The sequence below is a fragment of the Ciconia boyciana genome, chromosome 9 (assembly GCF_034638445.1).
Source record: "Ciconia boyciana chromosome 9, ASM3463844v1, whole genome shotgun sequence".
NCBI classification, from domain to species: Eukaryota; Metazoa; Chordata; class Aves; order Ciconiiformes; family Ciconiidae; genus Ciconia; species Ciconia boyciana.
Genome location: NC_132942.1, coordinates 10590537 through 10606779, shown reverse-complemented (window position 1 = coordinate 10606779; position 16243 = coordinate 10590537). Strand labels below are relative to the sequence as shown.

General features: G+C 48.1%; 1 protein-coding gene across 3 annotated transcripts in view; it reads right to left on the bottom strand.

Moving 5' to 3' along the window:
* The window catches only part of NSD1 (nuclear receptor binding SET domain protein 1), a 66000-nt gene extending 50105 nt beyond the window's left edge, over window positions 1-15895 (bottom strand). For all 3 annotated transcript variants that reach the window (XM_072872033.1, XM_072872034.1, XM_072872035.1), the window contains exons 1-2: window positions 15774-15895; window positions 14859-15550 (exon numbers count right to left, since the gene is read on the bottom strand). In XM_072872033.1, the coding sequence (XP_072728134.1) occupies window positions 14859-15530 (672 nt within the window). In that variant the 5' untranslated portion in view covers window positions 15531-15550; window positions 15774-15895. The remainder of the gene's footprint in view (window positions 1-14858; window positions 15551-15773) is intronic.
* Window positions 15896-16243: the final 348 nt, after the last annotated feature.

The following is a 16243-nucleotide window of genomic DNA, read 5'->3' as shown; positions in this document are numbered from 1 at the left end:
CGCTTCAGGTTGAGTTTTATGGGTTTTCATGTGGTTAAAGAAAATACAAAAGGATAAACTCCTCTGTTACATGAAAAAAAGCAGGTAATGACTTTACAGACTACATTGCTGAAATTCTTCTCACTCAGTCATCAAAAGCCACGCAATAACTTATCGCTGAGCAGAAGCTCAGGAACAGGGAACATGAAGGAGCACCAGGCAGGGGGCTGCAGACCCTCTGCTCTGCCACTGCCCAGCTGCAGCCTCCATGCCTCCACTGGACCACAGACACAGGCTTTCTGGAACAAAAAAAATGCATCTGTGAGCACGGGAACCAAAGGTGCCGCCTTCGCTGGTGCTTTTAAAATGCGGATGCACTTTCAGATGCAAAACCCCTTTTTTTTTTGGTCCATTTCCAGCTTGTGTTTTTCTTGTAAATGTGACTTTTGCCTCAATTTTTTTTTAAACACGTTTTTCAGCTCTAGGTTTTAAGGGGCATATATATATTGTAACTAACTTATTATGCAGTGCATAATATGCAGTGCATAATATCAAATGCAGTGCATAGTACACACACAATGTATGTGCATCCTACTCACAACTGTAACCTGAGCAGTCAGCTGGACAGAGCAGTAAAGCTATGCTGGAGATTTGCCAAAGCCATTCACACTGATCCACCTGAGGGACACCCACAAGCCCTGCCTAGAGGCAAGTCTGCATTTAAATCAACTCTTTGTCACCCTCTAATACCCCACACAGACACCTGAGCCTGATGAAAACGTGGCTTTCAAGAAACTATTCAGACAATGCTTAAACAGTTACCTCTCTTTCCGCAGCTATTCTCATTCCTCCCCAGTTTGCTCTCTCCCTTCGAAGGCACTTGCAGTCAGATGTGGCCTCATCACCCACCACAAAGGCCCCACCAGTGGGGTCGAAGAGGCAGATCAGGAAGCACACCATGTTCTGATGCCCCGAGGAAGAGCCCTGCGACAGGACACGCTGCAGCAGGTCACTGTCTTGCACTATTTTCTCTCTACGCCCCCTAAATCCCCACCACCTGGCCAGAGGTGCCTTCACATTAAAAAAAAACCTAGCAGAGGAGTGAAAGCAGCAGTTATTATCATTTCCAGGTACAGTAAATCTCTTCCTTTAAACTCTGCTGCATGATGCCAGAATTGCAGCCCCCAAAGCATGTATTTCTTGGATCAGAATACAACAAATTTCATTCCTATTACAATTACCATTTACTACACCAAGATCAAACTGCTAATATATCCTGATGGCCAAATTCAAATTCAGCCCTGCAGTAATGGTGACTTTTCTGTGAGCTAGGGAAAGCCCAAGTTTTTTAAACACAACAAACTTCAGATGTAATCCCTATATATGGTCGGAGTACTGTTTACCTATGGAGCATGGAAACGTTCCAAGTGTTTAAATAACAACAAAACTTGTGAGCCACTGCATACCAGGTAGGTACCATGTTGTAACTCCAGTGGAGATACACTGAAGAAATTCAAAGCAGGTAAGAGACTGGGTTAGTGAGGAAGGGAAGGACAGTGCCTTGTGCCATCGCTGAGCAACATCACGTTTTTTGTATTGTTAGATGTTCTCCTAAAGGAAGCAAGTACTGTCTACTTTGTTGTCAACTATTTGGCATTAACTTGCTGCTGTTCAGATGGGACAAGCTACAGCCTAAACTCTAGACAATATGCAATATTTCAGATCGCTTTGTCCTATTTTTGGAGGGAACAAGAATGTATCTTGCAGATGTTTTTAATCAAACCCTCTCCACCAATGCAAGACCCTAAATGACCACTGATCACTGAGGAAGGTCACAAGCTGAGGTGCAGCAGAAGGACTACATAAACACTTCTACCTTGAAAACCACCTCCGGAATTTGTACTATGTCAAACACACCAGTCTTTGCAATTCACTAAGTGAAACTGAGCACCAACTTTTGGCTATTTCATGAGAAAGCCTGCTTACTCATAGACAAGACAACTACACAAGCAGTATCTCCACCCTCCTGAAATTCTCACCATAAGGCAAATACGAAACATATAGAAACATAGAATCATTTGGGCTGAAAAAGACCTTTAAGATCATCGATCAAGCAAAGAAGGCTTACATTTCTAAGTGATTATATTATTGTACACATACTGTCGGTCCTCGACTGTCTCCCTCCGATCTTCTTCCCTTTAAACTAATCACATCATTAAAAAGTGACAAAAATAACGCTTATCCAGTAACCACTCTGGCTATGTCACTTGAAGCTGCTGTTCAATCCATTAATCTTTCTGGAAGAAGTGGCACAAAGCACAAGTCTATGAAGACAGACATATGCTGAAAGCCATGGGGTGCACCTTTCCTGCAGCACTGGTCATCTCTTAACAACTAGAGCAGTCCCATCATCTCCAGCGCAGCATGGCACAGCTGCAGACACCCCATGTGCCCTAACAGCAGGACTGGGGATGTGACCATCTTGGCTGAGCCACAGTAAGACCAAACTGCCCACAAAGGGGCAGAAATATATATTGTTACAGGCCAAGATTTTTAATATCACGTACCCAAAGAGTCTAGCTGTCCAGAGTCCAAGCACCGAGCTGCAGCCATCATAGCCCTGCATACTTCAAATTCGGACCTGCTTTGGAAAGCTATCATGGAAATGCTTGGCCAAAATAGCCCTATTATATTTTATTCCTGACTTAATTATAAGAATGGCATAATTCGATGAAGCAAGGAACAGAACATGCTTTTGGAGAAAGGCTGGAACAGCAAAAGAGATTGTGTGTGAGAAGGATGAAGAAAAGAAAGAAGGAAGCCACTGACCCCCAAGAATAATGGAGGAAGATCCTGCCAAGCCTGTTTCAGGCAAGAAGTGGACAGAATCAAAGCCAAGGAAGAAAATAAAAGGAGGCGGCACATCCAAACAATAATTAAACAAAACCGTATAAGCAATGATACTAATAGCCTTTTCCGCTGAGCATGTGGGCAGAAGCACAGCAGATACCTGCCCAGGGCCCTGCAGCAGGAGCACAGGATATCTCGTGAGCAGATCTCACCGCACCAGTAGCTGCCAGGTAAGTCACGCCCCGCACACGAGCCGCCACATACCTCAGCACCAAGGGCAGAAGGCAGCAACAAGTCTGGCCCATCAGCTTCCAGTGCTTTCTTCAAACCTTCTAATTCCCGGAGCAGCACCTCTCATGCTTCTCCCTGCAGTCCATCTACCCCCAGGACTGCCAACAAGCTGTTCCCAACACCTACTTCTTATTAGTTAGAACTGGAAGCTTGGTCAGTTCACTGTCTTCCCCACCACCACCTTTTTTTCCTTAAAGTTCAATGATCATTAGTTTTTTCCCTGAACAGGATGAGATGACATGGAGTTTACCTAATTCCAATGAGCCACCAACCCACCCCCAGATATGGCTGAACTGGCTGAAGATCAACAGCTCTCTATACTGGGGGGGGAGGGGGGGGGGGGGGAATCTAACAAAGCAAACTTGAGGGAGCAATGACATTTGAAGGCACCTGGATCAGCCTGTGCCAAACAGTCTGCTTGAAGTAGTATCCATTAATGCAACCAACCACACAGTTGGTGTCACAGGTGTACCATGCCTAGGACATGACACTCCCAGCTCCTGCCATTTCGCCATCACACAACAGGTTACTCACCCTCTGCCCTTGCAAAGGAGGGGCAGCAACCAGGGCAAATTCTCGCTCTTAAAAGCACTCCCAGAACTAACCTGGAAGGGCACTGCTAAAGCTATCCCAAAAGTTTTTGGCGAGATGGTGCTTCCCTCCAACTAAAGTTCAACCTCAGTGAGTTAACTTAGAGTTAAGACAAGGCGGAGCAGCTTCAACCTCAGCCCTCTGAGCTCAGGCTTATCCTTCTGTCCCGAGTCCATACAGCTCCTATCACGGGTCAGGGCGGGCAGGGGGGGAGCAGATCCTTTAACTCCAGTCATAGAAATAAAGCAGCGATGGCTGCAACTCTCATACAGTGACTATGGCTGACAGTCAGAGATAGTTGAAAGTATAACTCCTACCGCCATCCTGCTCTTAAGGATGGGAGGGTGGAAAGAAGTCTAAGTGATCCACTGTTCGTTATTTCACTCAGCTCCAACATTCATGCACTGAGAAATTAATGAATACAGATAGAAAGACAGACGACAGGAACTGGGAAATAATCTTTGCTTCTGAATGTTGCACGGAAATACAAAAAGGAGATGAGATTAAGAACAACACTGAAGCAAAGTCAAGAACTAAAATTAATAACTGCTTGTGATGAAAGCCAAAAAAATAAATTCTCATTAGCAAAGATTCTTGTTTTAAAGAAGCTTTTCTGAAATAAAAACCAAATCGGTCAAAAAAAACATAAAATGGAAAGAAAATTAAATTATATCTACTTCATAGCTTAAGAAGTATTTGAAGCCAAGCAAAAAGAGGTCAAAGTTTCCTCTGTACAAAGTAGCATTACAAAGCATATGAGCTTTAAGCCTTTACAGAGAGAGGCTGCGATGCTGAACCTGCACTCGCACAGGCAGAGCAGCAGCCCTCTGTGCTCCACTATGAGAAAACTTACAGGAATAAATCCCTGCAGAGGGAAAGGGGTAAGCCTGACTGGAGTGAGTATTTAAGAAAACCCACTCAAACCACAACACCTGCATGGTGTATCTGCTGAAACCATCACCTCCCTCACCAGAAGTGTCATCACACTGGCACTTAACTTTATGGCAAGCTTCAAGTCAAACACAGAAGTCAGAGAAGCCTGCTGGAAACCCACAGGCAGCCTGCACTGCTGGGGACGAGGGACATGCTCTTTGTCCCACCACTGCTCCAGTCTTCTTTCAGCTTCAGCACTGCAGCGAAAGGCAAACAGGTGTCTGACCTACATTCCTGTCTGAAAAAGTATACTACCTCTTATCTGGGACCATTATCACACACAAGTGTTAAATACTCACTAATTAAATATTCACTGGCAAAAAAACCAGCAGAGATTATGATACAAGCCAAACTTCTGTTATCTACCTGCTTGTGGATATTTGTTGTCTTTGGCTAGTTTTTAGTACCCTTTTCCAGGCTGTGGCAGCCTACAAATGCAAAGGGTGCTATGTACGTATGAACTACTGTGAAAGGTTAAAATAAAGAGAGCTGATTGCACTACATTGGGTAAACTCATGTATCCTGAAGCATCTGTATCAAGTTCAGGAGTTATAAACATACAGATTTTAAATAAAGAACGTACTGATGCGAGAACACCAAAGCCTCAGACACCAAGACAACTGGTTTAAGAGCATCTCTGTTTCACTGCTTTCTTAATGGAGATAATTTTCTTTATGGATTAGGTAGAACAGCAGTGTGACAGAAAGCTTTGGCACTTCAGCATCCTAATAACCAGAAATGCATCCGACAGCAAGATTTGAGGAAGGCAGAAGGAGGAAGTGGGAGAGAGGGGTATGATCTCACCCAGATCCCCGGTGGAGAGAAATCCACAGACATACAAACATACAGAAGATTTCAAATCACTGCCAGGAGCCTGAAACAGAAGAAAAACTCTCACACTTGCTTATCTGCATACATTTGAAATGATAAACCAAATTCTCTTTAAATCTGGCTCTCTTAATCAGCACTAATTATTTCAAGCAAGAGAGGAACCACGGGCATTACCAGAACTTTGCTAAATCTCACAAAGGACAAATATCAACAAATATCTTACGTCAGAGGACCAGAAAAAACACCTCAAACTGAAACCAGGTCATCAGATCTACCCCCTTTTCAGCCTTACTTTTGTGCTCCTTTATTTCATCAAACAAATTGTTCACAAGCAAGACATCTGATAAATGCAACGTTCATTTTCAGAAATGAAGTTTCTCAATCCATGAAATGAAAAACAGATTCAAACTGTGCAAAGTTAAACTTGGCTATTCTAATTTATATATGTAAACTGTATACATTACAGCTTAAGCTGTAACCAGAATGAAGCAGTACTAGAGAACAACATGTACATGCAGTGCAAATAGTGAATACTGTATTAGAACCTTAACAGCTAAAAATTGGGAGTTTGGGTTGAATTAAATGTGTAACTACTAACACTTGCTGGTTGGTTGTTTTGGTTTTTTTTAATTCCATGGGCTTCTTTAAAAGCAACAAACATTTAACCAGGGCTTGCAAATTTAATCTTCTGCAGAAATTATTATTTGCCCACAGGACAAGGTGCAACCCCACTTTGTTAGTCCGAATTAAAAGATACCACTTACACAAGACCATAACCTCCTCAAAACGAGATGGTATTCAGCATGCAAATCCCCTCTGCCCAATCTGAATCCCTACTAAAAATGAAATCAGAATTTTTGAACACTAGCAGTGCAATAAACTTATCTTGTGCTTATTTATTTCTTGATATCCATACATAGAGCCATGACCTGAGGAAGGTTCATGCTTCAATCACCAGGTCCTGCAAACATATGCTTCAGAGCAGCTTCCTAACCTTTATGTTGTGAATCCAGCTTCCTAAACATACTCCCATGCATACTGTGAGAGGACAGCCAACTAAAATTAAGAGGAAACTGACTTGTTTCACTGCTGCTATTTAGAAATCTGTGGGCAGTCGCCACATTAGCCAAAATAGTAAGTCTGAACAGGTGCTTGTGAAAACCAAACAACAAAGTAACATCGGGGCAAGTGGAGGAACTATTAAAAGGGAGATAACCACCCTGCTCCTCGCCCTTCTCATATTAGGCAACAGGCAAGTTTCTATCTTTCCACCAACAGTGTGAGGGAAAGTCATGAATACACTCCTCCAAACAAGAGGAACATGGAAGCTTCAAGCAGGGCTCAGCGAGAGAGCCTTGCTGCATGCCCAGCACTGGAGGCCCTACAGGAGCTGAAAAAAGCTGTAGGTTTCCAGTGTGCTGAGATACTGCTGTGCAAGGAATTCTCTGTTCGCTTTTTCCTAAAAAATACCAAACCAAAAGGCATCCCATCCTTTGGCTAGTATGCAACACTGTGTTGGATAGCTCTATCCAACTCAACACTTCTGGTTTCTCACACACACAAGTCAAATTCTGCATGTCTGAAAATGAAAAATGAGTCCCCAGTGCATTAGTTCTGATAAGTGTCTGGAAGTTAATACAAGTTACACTTATTTTATTACCTATAAAACTGTTTTTTTTTTTTCTGAAGACCACAGCAGCGTGAATGTGCCATCTCCAGCAGCGTTCACAGCTGTCCAATACCATGTGTAACCCACAGAACAAGTTCCCTATCAAGAACTCACACAAACAAAGTTTTGCTTGGCAACCCTACCTGCTACTCCTTACCCCAGCACTCCACCCATCTGCACTCCACGAGGAAGAGGATGGAGAGGAACATGGGGAAGCCTCCAGGACCAGGGACGTGCTGCCCTTTCCCTGTGGTTCAGCCACCGACAGCGCTCCCAAACCACTCCCTTTCCCGATGCCACGCACATCACAAGGAATGCCCCGACCACCTGCAGACCTGCTGGTTCACACAGAGCCACAGCAGCAACTCAGCCCCAAAGAGGCAGCAGGCAGATGCCGCTGGATGCCGGACAAGTCATTCATTTATGGATTGTGCAGCTTCGTCACTGCCGAGGCCACAACCAGATGGGGCAACAAGCTGAGCAGGTCAACTTGGTACAAAACTGCTGCTCAGGCTGTGCTAGAGACAGAAGTGAAGGTGCCCAGCCAGCCCCAGCCTGCCCTCACAAGTGCTGGAAAAGAGAGATGATACACAAGGACTTTTCTCCCAATTTCTTTTTGTCATTCTTCCAAAGACCCGGGTGAGATAAATCTTGATGCAATCTTAATGGTAACCACAGAAAGTCAGCATGTCAACTTTAACAAACGCTTTTCCATCCTTCAAATAGAGGCAAAGCACACTGCTGAAGTCCCTCCTGGCTTCATCAATGGTTTTGGACACACGAGAGATGGATGCGCACTAAGTCCATCTTTATCTCTGTTGCACATTTAATCACTGCTGCGAAGCTACTGTGAGTATCCACACTGAAACAGACTTCTAATTTAACAATAACAGAGCTGGCACCTGCCAGGGGTGTCAGCCTCTGCCTCCAACACACAGCAGCATCTTCCCCTCTCCTGGGCACTGGAGTCAGGAGTGCCTGCTCAGATCAGCCAAAAGCAACTTGTCCTCCTACCCAGGACTGAACCAGTGGGCACCCAACTCTCCACCTCCCAGTCTGCCTCTGCACAGCACTACAACTCCGTACAGCAACACTGGTGACCAGTCACAGTCCTGTCCCACAGCACACCAAAAAGCCCTAAACCCTCTGCACTAGCACCAAGCCATTTCTTTGATGTCACCACACGTTGCAGTTTCCAACACCACCACCTTGACCTTAACCAGTAACACTGCACTCACACCAACACACCCGAAAGTAACATTTAAACTTCCAGTAACTATTTCAGCAAAGCAAACTGCAAGTTTTACCAAACATTCTTGCAACATGCAACAGCAGCCAGTTGGGCAGGGAATGGCACCCCTGACTGCTCCAGCAGCAACCCACAGCACAAATGCAACATCGCATTTGACTCAACACAAAATTCACACGGGTCAGAGACTGCAACTAACATTTGCACCATGTTCTGTAAGTCAGCAGTCTGCAAACTCACGGCCACAGAAAAACACTCTGATGCCACGAAATTATATGAAAGCAAGCAAGGCTATTGTTGATAGGTCTAAATTCACTAGACAAGAGTCTGCACCTGGGAAGTGTTTAGGGGTCCGCAAATTAATAGAGGTTGAAAACTGCTGCTCTAATTCAAAGCAGACTCTCTTACAGACCTTTTCCACCCATTAACTTGGAAATCCTGGCAATGCCTTAACCACCATAAAGGACTTAACTCCCATTTTACTGAGCAAAGACTGCATTGCATGGCACAGATGGCTCTGTGCAGACAGAACAAAACATAGGTCATATTTTTCTGGTATTAAAAATGGCATTAACTTGATTTTTTCTTTTTAAACTCCCAGAACAAGCCCTCCCTGCTAGGATTTAGTTTCTTTCTTCAGGTGTTTCTATTCCCCATGCCTTTCTAAATGCCAGAGCAAATAACTGAAAAAACAATAAAAATTACTATATACAAGAAGCTGTCAGTCACAGGCAAGAAAAACAGAAGTATATTCTAAGCAACTAGACTGAAAGTTGATCATCACCCATAATAGTGATTTTTGAGTTAAGAATGTCTTCTTAAGAAATACTGTCTCAATTGTAACTCAGAAAATACCACTTTGGAGGGGGAAGCCTCAAGCAGCTTGTTAATCATATTCAGAGTTGACACCTCTTCAGTGAGCTACAGATTTGTTCCATTAACGTGGGGAAATTAAAAAAACAAACTAGTAATTGTTACACATCACACAGTTTAACCCCACTTCTGGGAACAGGGTGCAATGAGGTGCATCAAGAAGCTGCTATACTGCAAGAGGCAATCAACAAATCCATTACTTCAGGGCAACATATTTCTGTTTTGCATGAAGTCAAACACTACTGCTACAGCATCAAACCGAGCCATTACCATTGATTTTAGCAAGGGCTTAGAAGAAGTTGCAACAGCAGAACTAGAATCTTTGTACCCTCAACAACGTTAAGATTTGTTAGGAAAAAAAAAAAAGGTTCAAGTTCTGGGAGATGCACTTTTCCAAAATAAATCAGCAGCAAGTAAATACCAAGACAGTTAGCAGAGGTAGCAGGCCTTGAGAGGCAGCATGCATCCTAAAAAAGCACCTGTAAAAGCCGATTTTGTTGCTACTCTTGGCCATTTTTTCCTGTAACAGTAGCAGGCGATATACTAAGTATGCCACACTGCATAGAGCAGAACTTCACTGCTGAATAGCCGAGTGAAGTCTACACTCCTCTGGCAATAATCTTCACTAGAGACTTGAAGTATTTATGACTGCAGACAGTATGTTACCAAGGACATCACTTGAACAAAGTCTCTCTTACCCAAGCTTTAAAAATAAGTTTTAAATATAGAAAGCAGAAATGACAGAGAGGTTTCTGCCATTATATTCAGCAAAATCAAGACTGTCCAATCTGCAAGAAAATACCTCTGTTTTTGCTATTTGCACGCAGACACGTTCAGCTTCAGAAAGCTGCATGGCCCCACATGAACTGTGAAGGCATCCATCATTCAAATTTCACACTGCACGACATGTAGCCAGAACATCCGTATTTACTAGGGAAAACACGTTATTTTCTGTAATGTCACATACACAAACAGATATTTCGCACCTAATCAGCAATGTGAGATTAGAGAACAAATACGAATGAAACAAGGAAAGTAAGAGCAATCACAGACAAATGCTAGAATAAATGCTTCCAGGATCCAATCTGCTGTGCAGGAGAGCTCTTGATCCTACAGACCGTTCAAAAAACTGCCATCACTCAAACTGAGCTGCTCCTCACACCTAGGGTATGCTGTCCTGCTGTGGCAGCATCTTAACACCCACCCGTTCACACCACCATGACGAAGAGGTGATGCAGTACCATCATACCACAAAAGCATCAAAGTCATTATGGACCTCAAAAATTTATGGTCAAGCAGTAACACAGCCCAGGACAGTGCCCTAACCGTGGAAATAGCCATTCTTCTGGATGCCCACCACAGCTGAAGTCGTTTCCAGGTAAGTTTAGAGCTATTCAAGACATGAATGCACTTCAGTGGGCTCCATGGATGCCAGCAGACTGCACAGCCAGGCGAGATCCAGCTACATGCTCTTGTCTGAGAAAAAAAGTAAGGTCTTCCAAACAGTGTAAATCTTAGTGGCAAAGAGGGGTGTGTGCAAGATAAGACGCACAGGGACAGTAGTACACCGAGAGCCTGTTCTCACCAGGTGCACGCAGAGGGAGACCATGCCCGCAGGAAGCATAGACGGCCAAATGGAATTAATCTCTCCACCAGGAAGATGTCAACTGACCAAGGAAATTTATGTTCCCTGCCCAAACAAACCACTGCCATGCCTATTGTATCTCAGGGATATAACGTTACTAGTAGTTAGTTACACCTCAGATCAACAGACTGTAGTAGGAGATTCTTTCAGAAATGTTTACAGGAGTAGCAAGTATCACGTGGCATTGGTTCCTTTATTTTATTTTTAGCAAAGAGAGAAATGGCACTAGACATGTTAGTTAATAAACAAAGAACCAGAGTAGCTCTCACACAGGGACACAAACACTTTATAAGGAGATTACTCTCCCACAGCTGCAGGTTGCAACAGAACTCTGAAGTGCATCATGGATTAATTCTAGGCTTCAAGAGAGGACTTCACTGCCCTTCAGTACTTCTAACTCATTTCATACGGTGTGGTTCTGGTAAAGCAAAAACCTTCCAGGAGCCCTAGACACATGCCCTACTCATTCCTTACATTCAGCCACTGGAAGCAGCCACTGTTAGCAATGAAAGATCTGGCTCTGGATTTCCCTGTACCTCATTTCCTCACTGCCATTACCCGAACATCACACTCCTACAGTGTGGAGCTAGACAAGGAAATAGCATGAGAAGAATGAAAAGCAACATTGAGCAAGTGTCTCACGAGAGCTCTGCACATCCTGCAGCCTGAAGCCATCAGGGTCCCGTGGAAAAAAGTTTGGGAATGCGTAATCCAGGATCGTACACTGCATAACGCACCGACAGTGGCAGACATATTTGAATCCAAGAACTCTCTGCTTCCGAGTGCTAAATTCTGCAAACCAAATGACTCTAACATCCTTCGTGAGTAGCAATTAAAAACCAACAAACTGGCAAAGCAAAAGCCAAGTAATATGGCACCAGAAGTTACATCAAAAAGCAAAACTTAAGCACAACAGTTCTGTCAGAAACAAGTCCACCTGCTAAAATTCCTCAGCAACCGAGTTCAAGCAAGACCTACAGTGCTCAGACCTTACACAGCTGCACCCACCCTCCCCAGCACTGAAGCCTGGGCCCAGTTCTCCCTCCAACTCCACATAATGCTGACCAGGACCTCTACAACTTGCAAAGGCCAGGAAAGTGCTGAAGTCAAGTGCTCATGTCAAGATGGTAAAGAACAAACAGAGAAATTAAAAAACGACTGCCCATTCCAATTTAAATAGCAATAACCTAATACATGCACAAGGAAGTAAGCCAGCAGCTGCCAGCAGTCACTGTATCGTCACTTCTAGAGCAGAAACAAGACTAAAGAACCACTGCTGTAATTTCCTTCTCTCCAACACAAAATCTGTCAGTAGCTGCTGGGAGCATGGAGAGCTTCAGTCAGTCTTAACTAAGATTAAGTTGACACTTAAAATAACTTCACTGCAGAATATGCACATCCCTCTTTACAACTGAATGCTACCTGAGCAACTTCTCCCCTGTCTGGGGCAATGTTTGAGTGCAACGGATGCCAGGGCTATTAACAAATCCCCATGCAAAACAATACCTACCACCACCCCTCCTACCCAGAGGCATTACTTAAATGCTGGACTTTGCATCCCACTAAAGACTAAACCAAATGCTGGCCCTTCTGCTGGAAGCACTCTTGACATTTTGGAAATTGGCCTTTTCAAAGTGAGTTTGCAATGATCTAGTGAAAAATTCAAAACTTGCAAGGGGCAGACACAGAGGTCAGGGATACATGCACACTTTCCTCTTGGCAAAACAGGAAGTTTGAGCAGCAGTGGGCATACTCAAAGCTGTGAGCTTCAAGAATAAAAGCTCTGAGAAAGTCTCACTGTAAGGTGGAGGAACCCCATCATCAGGCTGGGTAAAGGTGATTATCTGAAAGAGTAGCCCAGCTATGACAAGCCACCCTAAAAATAGCAGGACAGAACTCCCAGGGGTTTGTGGTGGTTGTTTTGGGGTGGTTTTTTGTTTTAAGTTTTAGCAAGCTCTCAAAAAAAGTTGATTCCAGTTACGCAAATACAAATGAGACTGGAATTAAATGCCTACATGAATACATGATCTGAGGAGCAAGCCTGGTTATTCCTAGCTACTATGTCACATTGAACAATTAAAAGATTTTAACTGTCTCATTGGCACAGAGAAAAATCCATATCTCTTCCCATCCCACAAGCAGCAGGGCTAAAATGAAGGACCAGACAACCTGCACTTACTTAATAAAGAAAGAATGTAAGACTCAAGGAGAGAAGGATCCCCTCCCTTTATCCCTAACAAATGTTGTTGTTCTTCGTATTTTTTTTCTGAACACAGCAATGCTTTTAAGTCACCAGAACAATTCAGCAAGGCTAACGTTGTACTACAGCAGACAGGAAGGCAGTTTTACTGAAAAGTCAACCCCTCGTTGCATATTCAAATAACAAGCTCAATCACTAAGACAGTTTTGTCACCGTACAAGCTGCAGTTCTGTGGAGCACGTTGTAAAGCCACTGATAGCAGAGGCAAGTGTTGTGAAAGTACCTCTGCTAGCTTCTGTTTACAAAGTGAGACCCTCCCACAACCGCATCACTGAGCACATGTCTGCTGAGCGATCCCCGCTTTGCTCTGCAAAACAAAGCTAAGTATATGCACAAACCTCAGACCAACAGCAGCCTCTTACCCCGAAAGACTAAAGACTGAGTCTCCATAAGGAGATGGATTCTTCCCAAGGAACACTCAGGAGGATCCGCGACCCAGAGCCAGAGCTGAGCCTAACTGTGCCACAAAAAATTTAAGCCGCTGTCAGTATCTTCCTGAAATCAGCCCTTCCACAGGCACTCTGTGAGAATTGCTCCCCCACCTCCCAGAGCACACAGCAGGAACACTGCAAGTTCCCAAATGAACACAGGTGAAAGCAAGAATTTCTCCCCAAATGCTGCATGCACCAGTAGCATCTGTCCGGCATCAGTGGCTACACTGAAATTAAAGAGAGCAAGATGGTTTTGGTGTCAGTGCTGTCATATGAGTTAATTTTCACACCCAGCATCAAGTTATACTTGAAACCCAGAGTATCCTCTAGTAAGGAACCTTAAGTTTACAAAAATGTATTTAAGAAGTACACAGAAAAATTACTGAAGAACTGCAGGAAATATACATACATATCTGCAAATAAAAAAATCACGCTAAAAACAATCAAAAAATTATATTTGCATTCAAAAACACATTGAACAAAAAAGTTGGATGCATCTAAGCCCTTTCAGAACTCTAAAAGTTCTATCGGTTTTGCTTCTTATGAAGCATATGAGAAAACAAACTAAAGGAATTTGTGAGTGCAGAGACAAATTATAAAGAAAAAAAGTCAGCCTGAATAACGGGCAAGGCTTCCTGCCCGTGAGGTCTGTCAGGCCATGACACAGCCCCTCCCTGGCCATCGCAAAAGTCTCACAGCTTGGGTACCTCAAGCCAGGCCAGACAAAGAGAGCCGTCTGACAGCGTGAAAGCCGGAGCAGGCAGGAGAGGGGAAAGCCCTCCTCCTGCCCTTGTTATTTCCAGTGCGCCCAAAAAAAAAAAAAAAAAGCTTGTAACGGGGAGAAAACTCCACCGCAACTTTTCGGCGATCCGCTGCTCTCGGGCAGAGGAATGGTGCCTCCTACTCCTGAGGGGAGAAAAAGGCGCGGGGGCAGCGCGGCTGGCCGCGCCGGGACACAGGTGCGCGGCAGAGCCCGGTGACAGCCCGCGCTGGCCGGCGAACCCCGGCACGGCAGCCCCGAGCAGCTCCCGGCCGCGGGCCAGGGGCGGCCGCAGCGCGCCCCCGAGGCCGGCAGCCTCCCCCCGCGCCTCGGCAGGGTCCCCTCGGCAAGATGGCTGCCCGCCCTCGAGGGTGCCGGCTGCGAGGGCGCCCGGCCCGGCCCCGCCGCACCGCGCCTCGCCGGCCTCCGCCGCAAAATGGCAGCGACCGCGGCCCCCCACCCGGCACCCCCCCGCCCGCGCCCCGCCGGTGCTTACGAGCTGCAGGGCCGCCGCCGCCGCGGCGGTGGCGGGAGGCTCCGGCTTCTCCCCGAGGCCGCCGTCCGGCACCGTCGTCGGCGCCGGCTCGGCCGGCTGCAAGCGGGGCAGCGGCGGGCTGGCAGGGCCCTGCTGCGGCCCGGGATGGCCGCGGCTGCGCTCCCGCGAGCCGGCCTCGGCCACCTCCTCCTCCTCCTCCTCCTCCTCGTCGTCGTCGTCGTCGTCCTCCTCCTCCTCCGGCGTCTCGGTGCCCTCCTCCTCCGCCGCCGCCGCCTCCTCTCCGCCGTCCCGCAGGAGCAGGGGGAAGGCCAGGGCCCCGCGGGGCGCGTCGGCCGCCGGGCCGGGTCCGTCGGCGCCGGCCGCCGGGTCCTGCGCCGCGGGGAGGCGGGGGGGCGGCGAGCCGGGGTCGGGCAGGGCCTCAGCGCCGTCGGCGGCGGCGCCGCCGAGGTACTCGGCGTTGATCATGGAGGCCAGGTCCTGCAGCCGGCGCAGCGGGATGTAGCAGGACGAGGGGTCCTGGCCGTAGACGGGCTTGGCGGCGGCCAGCTGCATGGCGGGCGGCTCGGGGCCGCGGCCCTCGCCGAAGGGGCCGCCCTTGGCCTCGGCGGCCGCCAGCGAGGTGCCGAAGGGGACGAGGCAGCTGCGGCGGCTCACTTCGCAGGCCTGCTCCATGCCGGGCCGCGGGCATCCACCTGCGGGCACAGCACAATGGGGTCAGCCCGGCCGCCGCCGCCGCCGCAAAATGGCAGCCGCGCCCGGGGGCCCGCTCCGCTCCGCCGGCCCCGCGCGGGCCGACGCCGCCGTCGCCGCGCTAGGCCCAGGCCGCGGCCCGCCGCCCGGCCCGGCCCGGCTGGCCTCGGGCCGTCCGCCTCGCCGGGCGCCGCCGCCGCCGCCGCCCCGCGGGGCGCCGCTCACCTGCGGCCGCCGCGGCCGGCTCGCCGCCTGCCCCCGGTGCGGGCCGAGAAGGAGACGCGCCGACCCGGCCCGGCCAGGCCCCGCCAGCGCTCCTCCGCCGCCTCCCTCCTCCCTCCCCCGCATGCGCGCGCCCGCCGCCGCCGCCGCCATCCCGCCGGCGCGCGCCCGCGCCTGCGCGCGCGCCCCCGCGCCCGCTCTTGGGGTTCGGCGGCGGCCAATCAGCGCGCCCCCGCGCGGGCCCCCCCCACACCCCCACCCCCCGGCGGGCGCCCCCCTCCCCCCCCGCGCGCCGCCCGCCCGGGGGGGTGGGGGAGGGGGCGCTCAGTGCTGCCCCCCCCCGGCGCGCGCCGCGCCAGCGGCCGCCCCGCGGCCCGGCCTGCCCCGCCGCGGCCCCGCTCCCCGCCTGCGACCCGGCTCGCCCGGCCCGGCCCGGCCCGGCCCCGCGCACATGGCGGCCCGGCCCGCCCGGC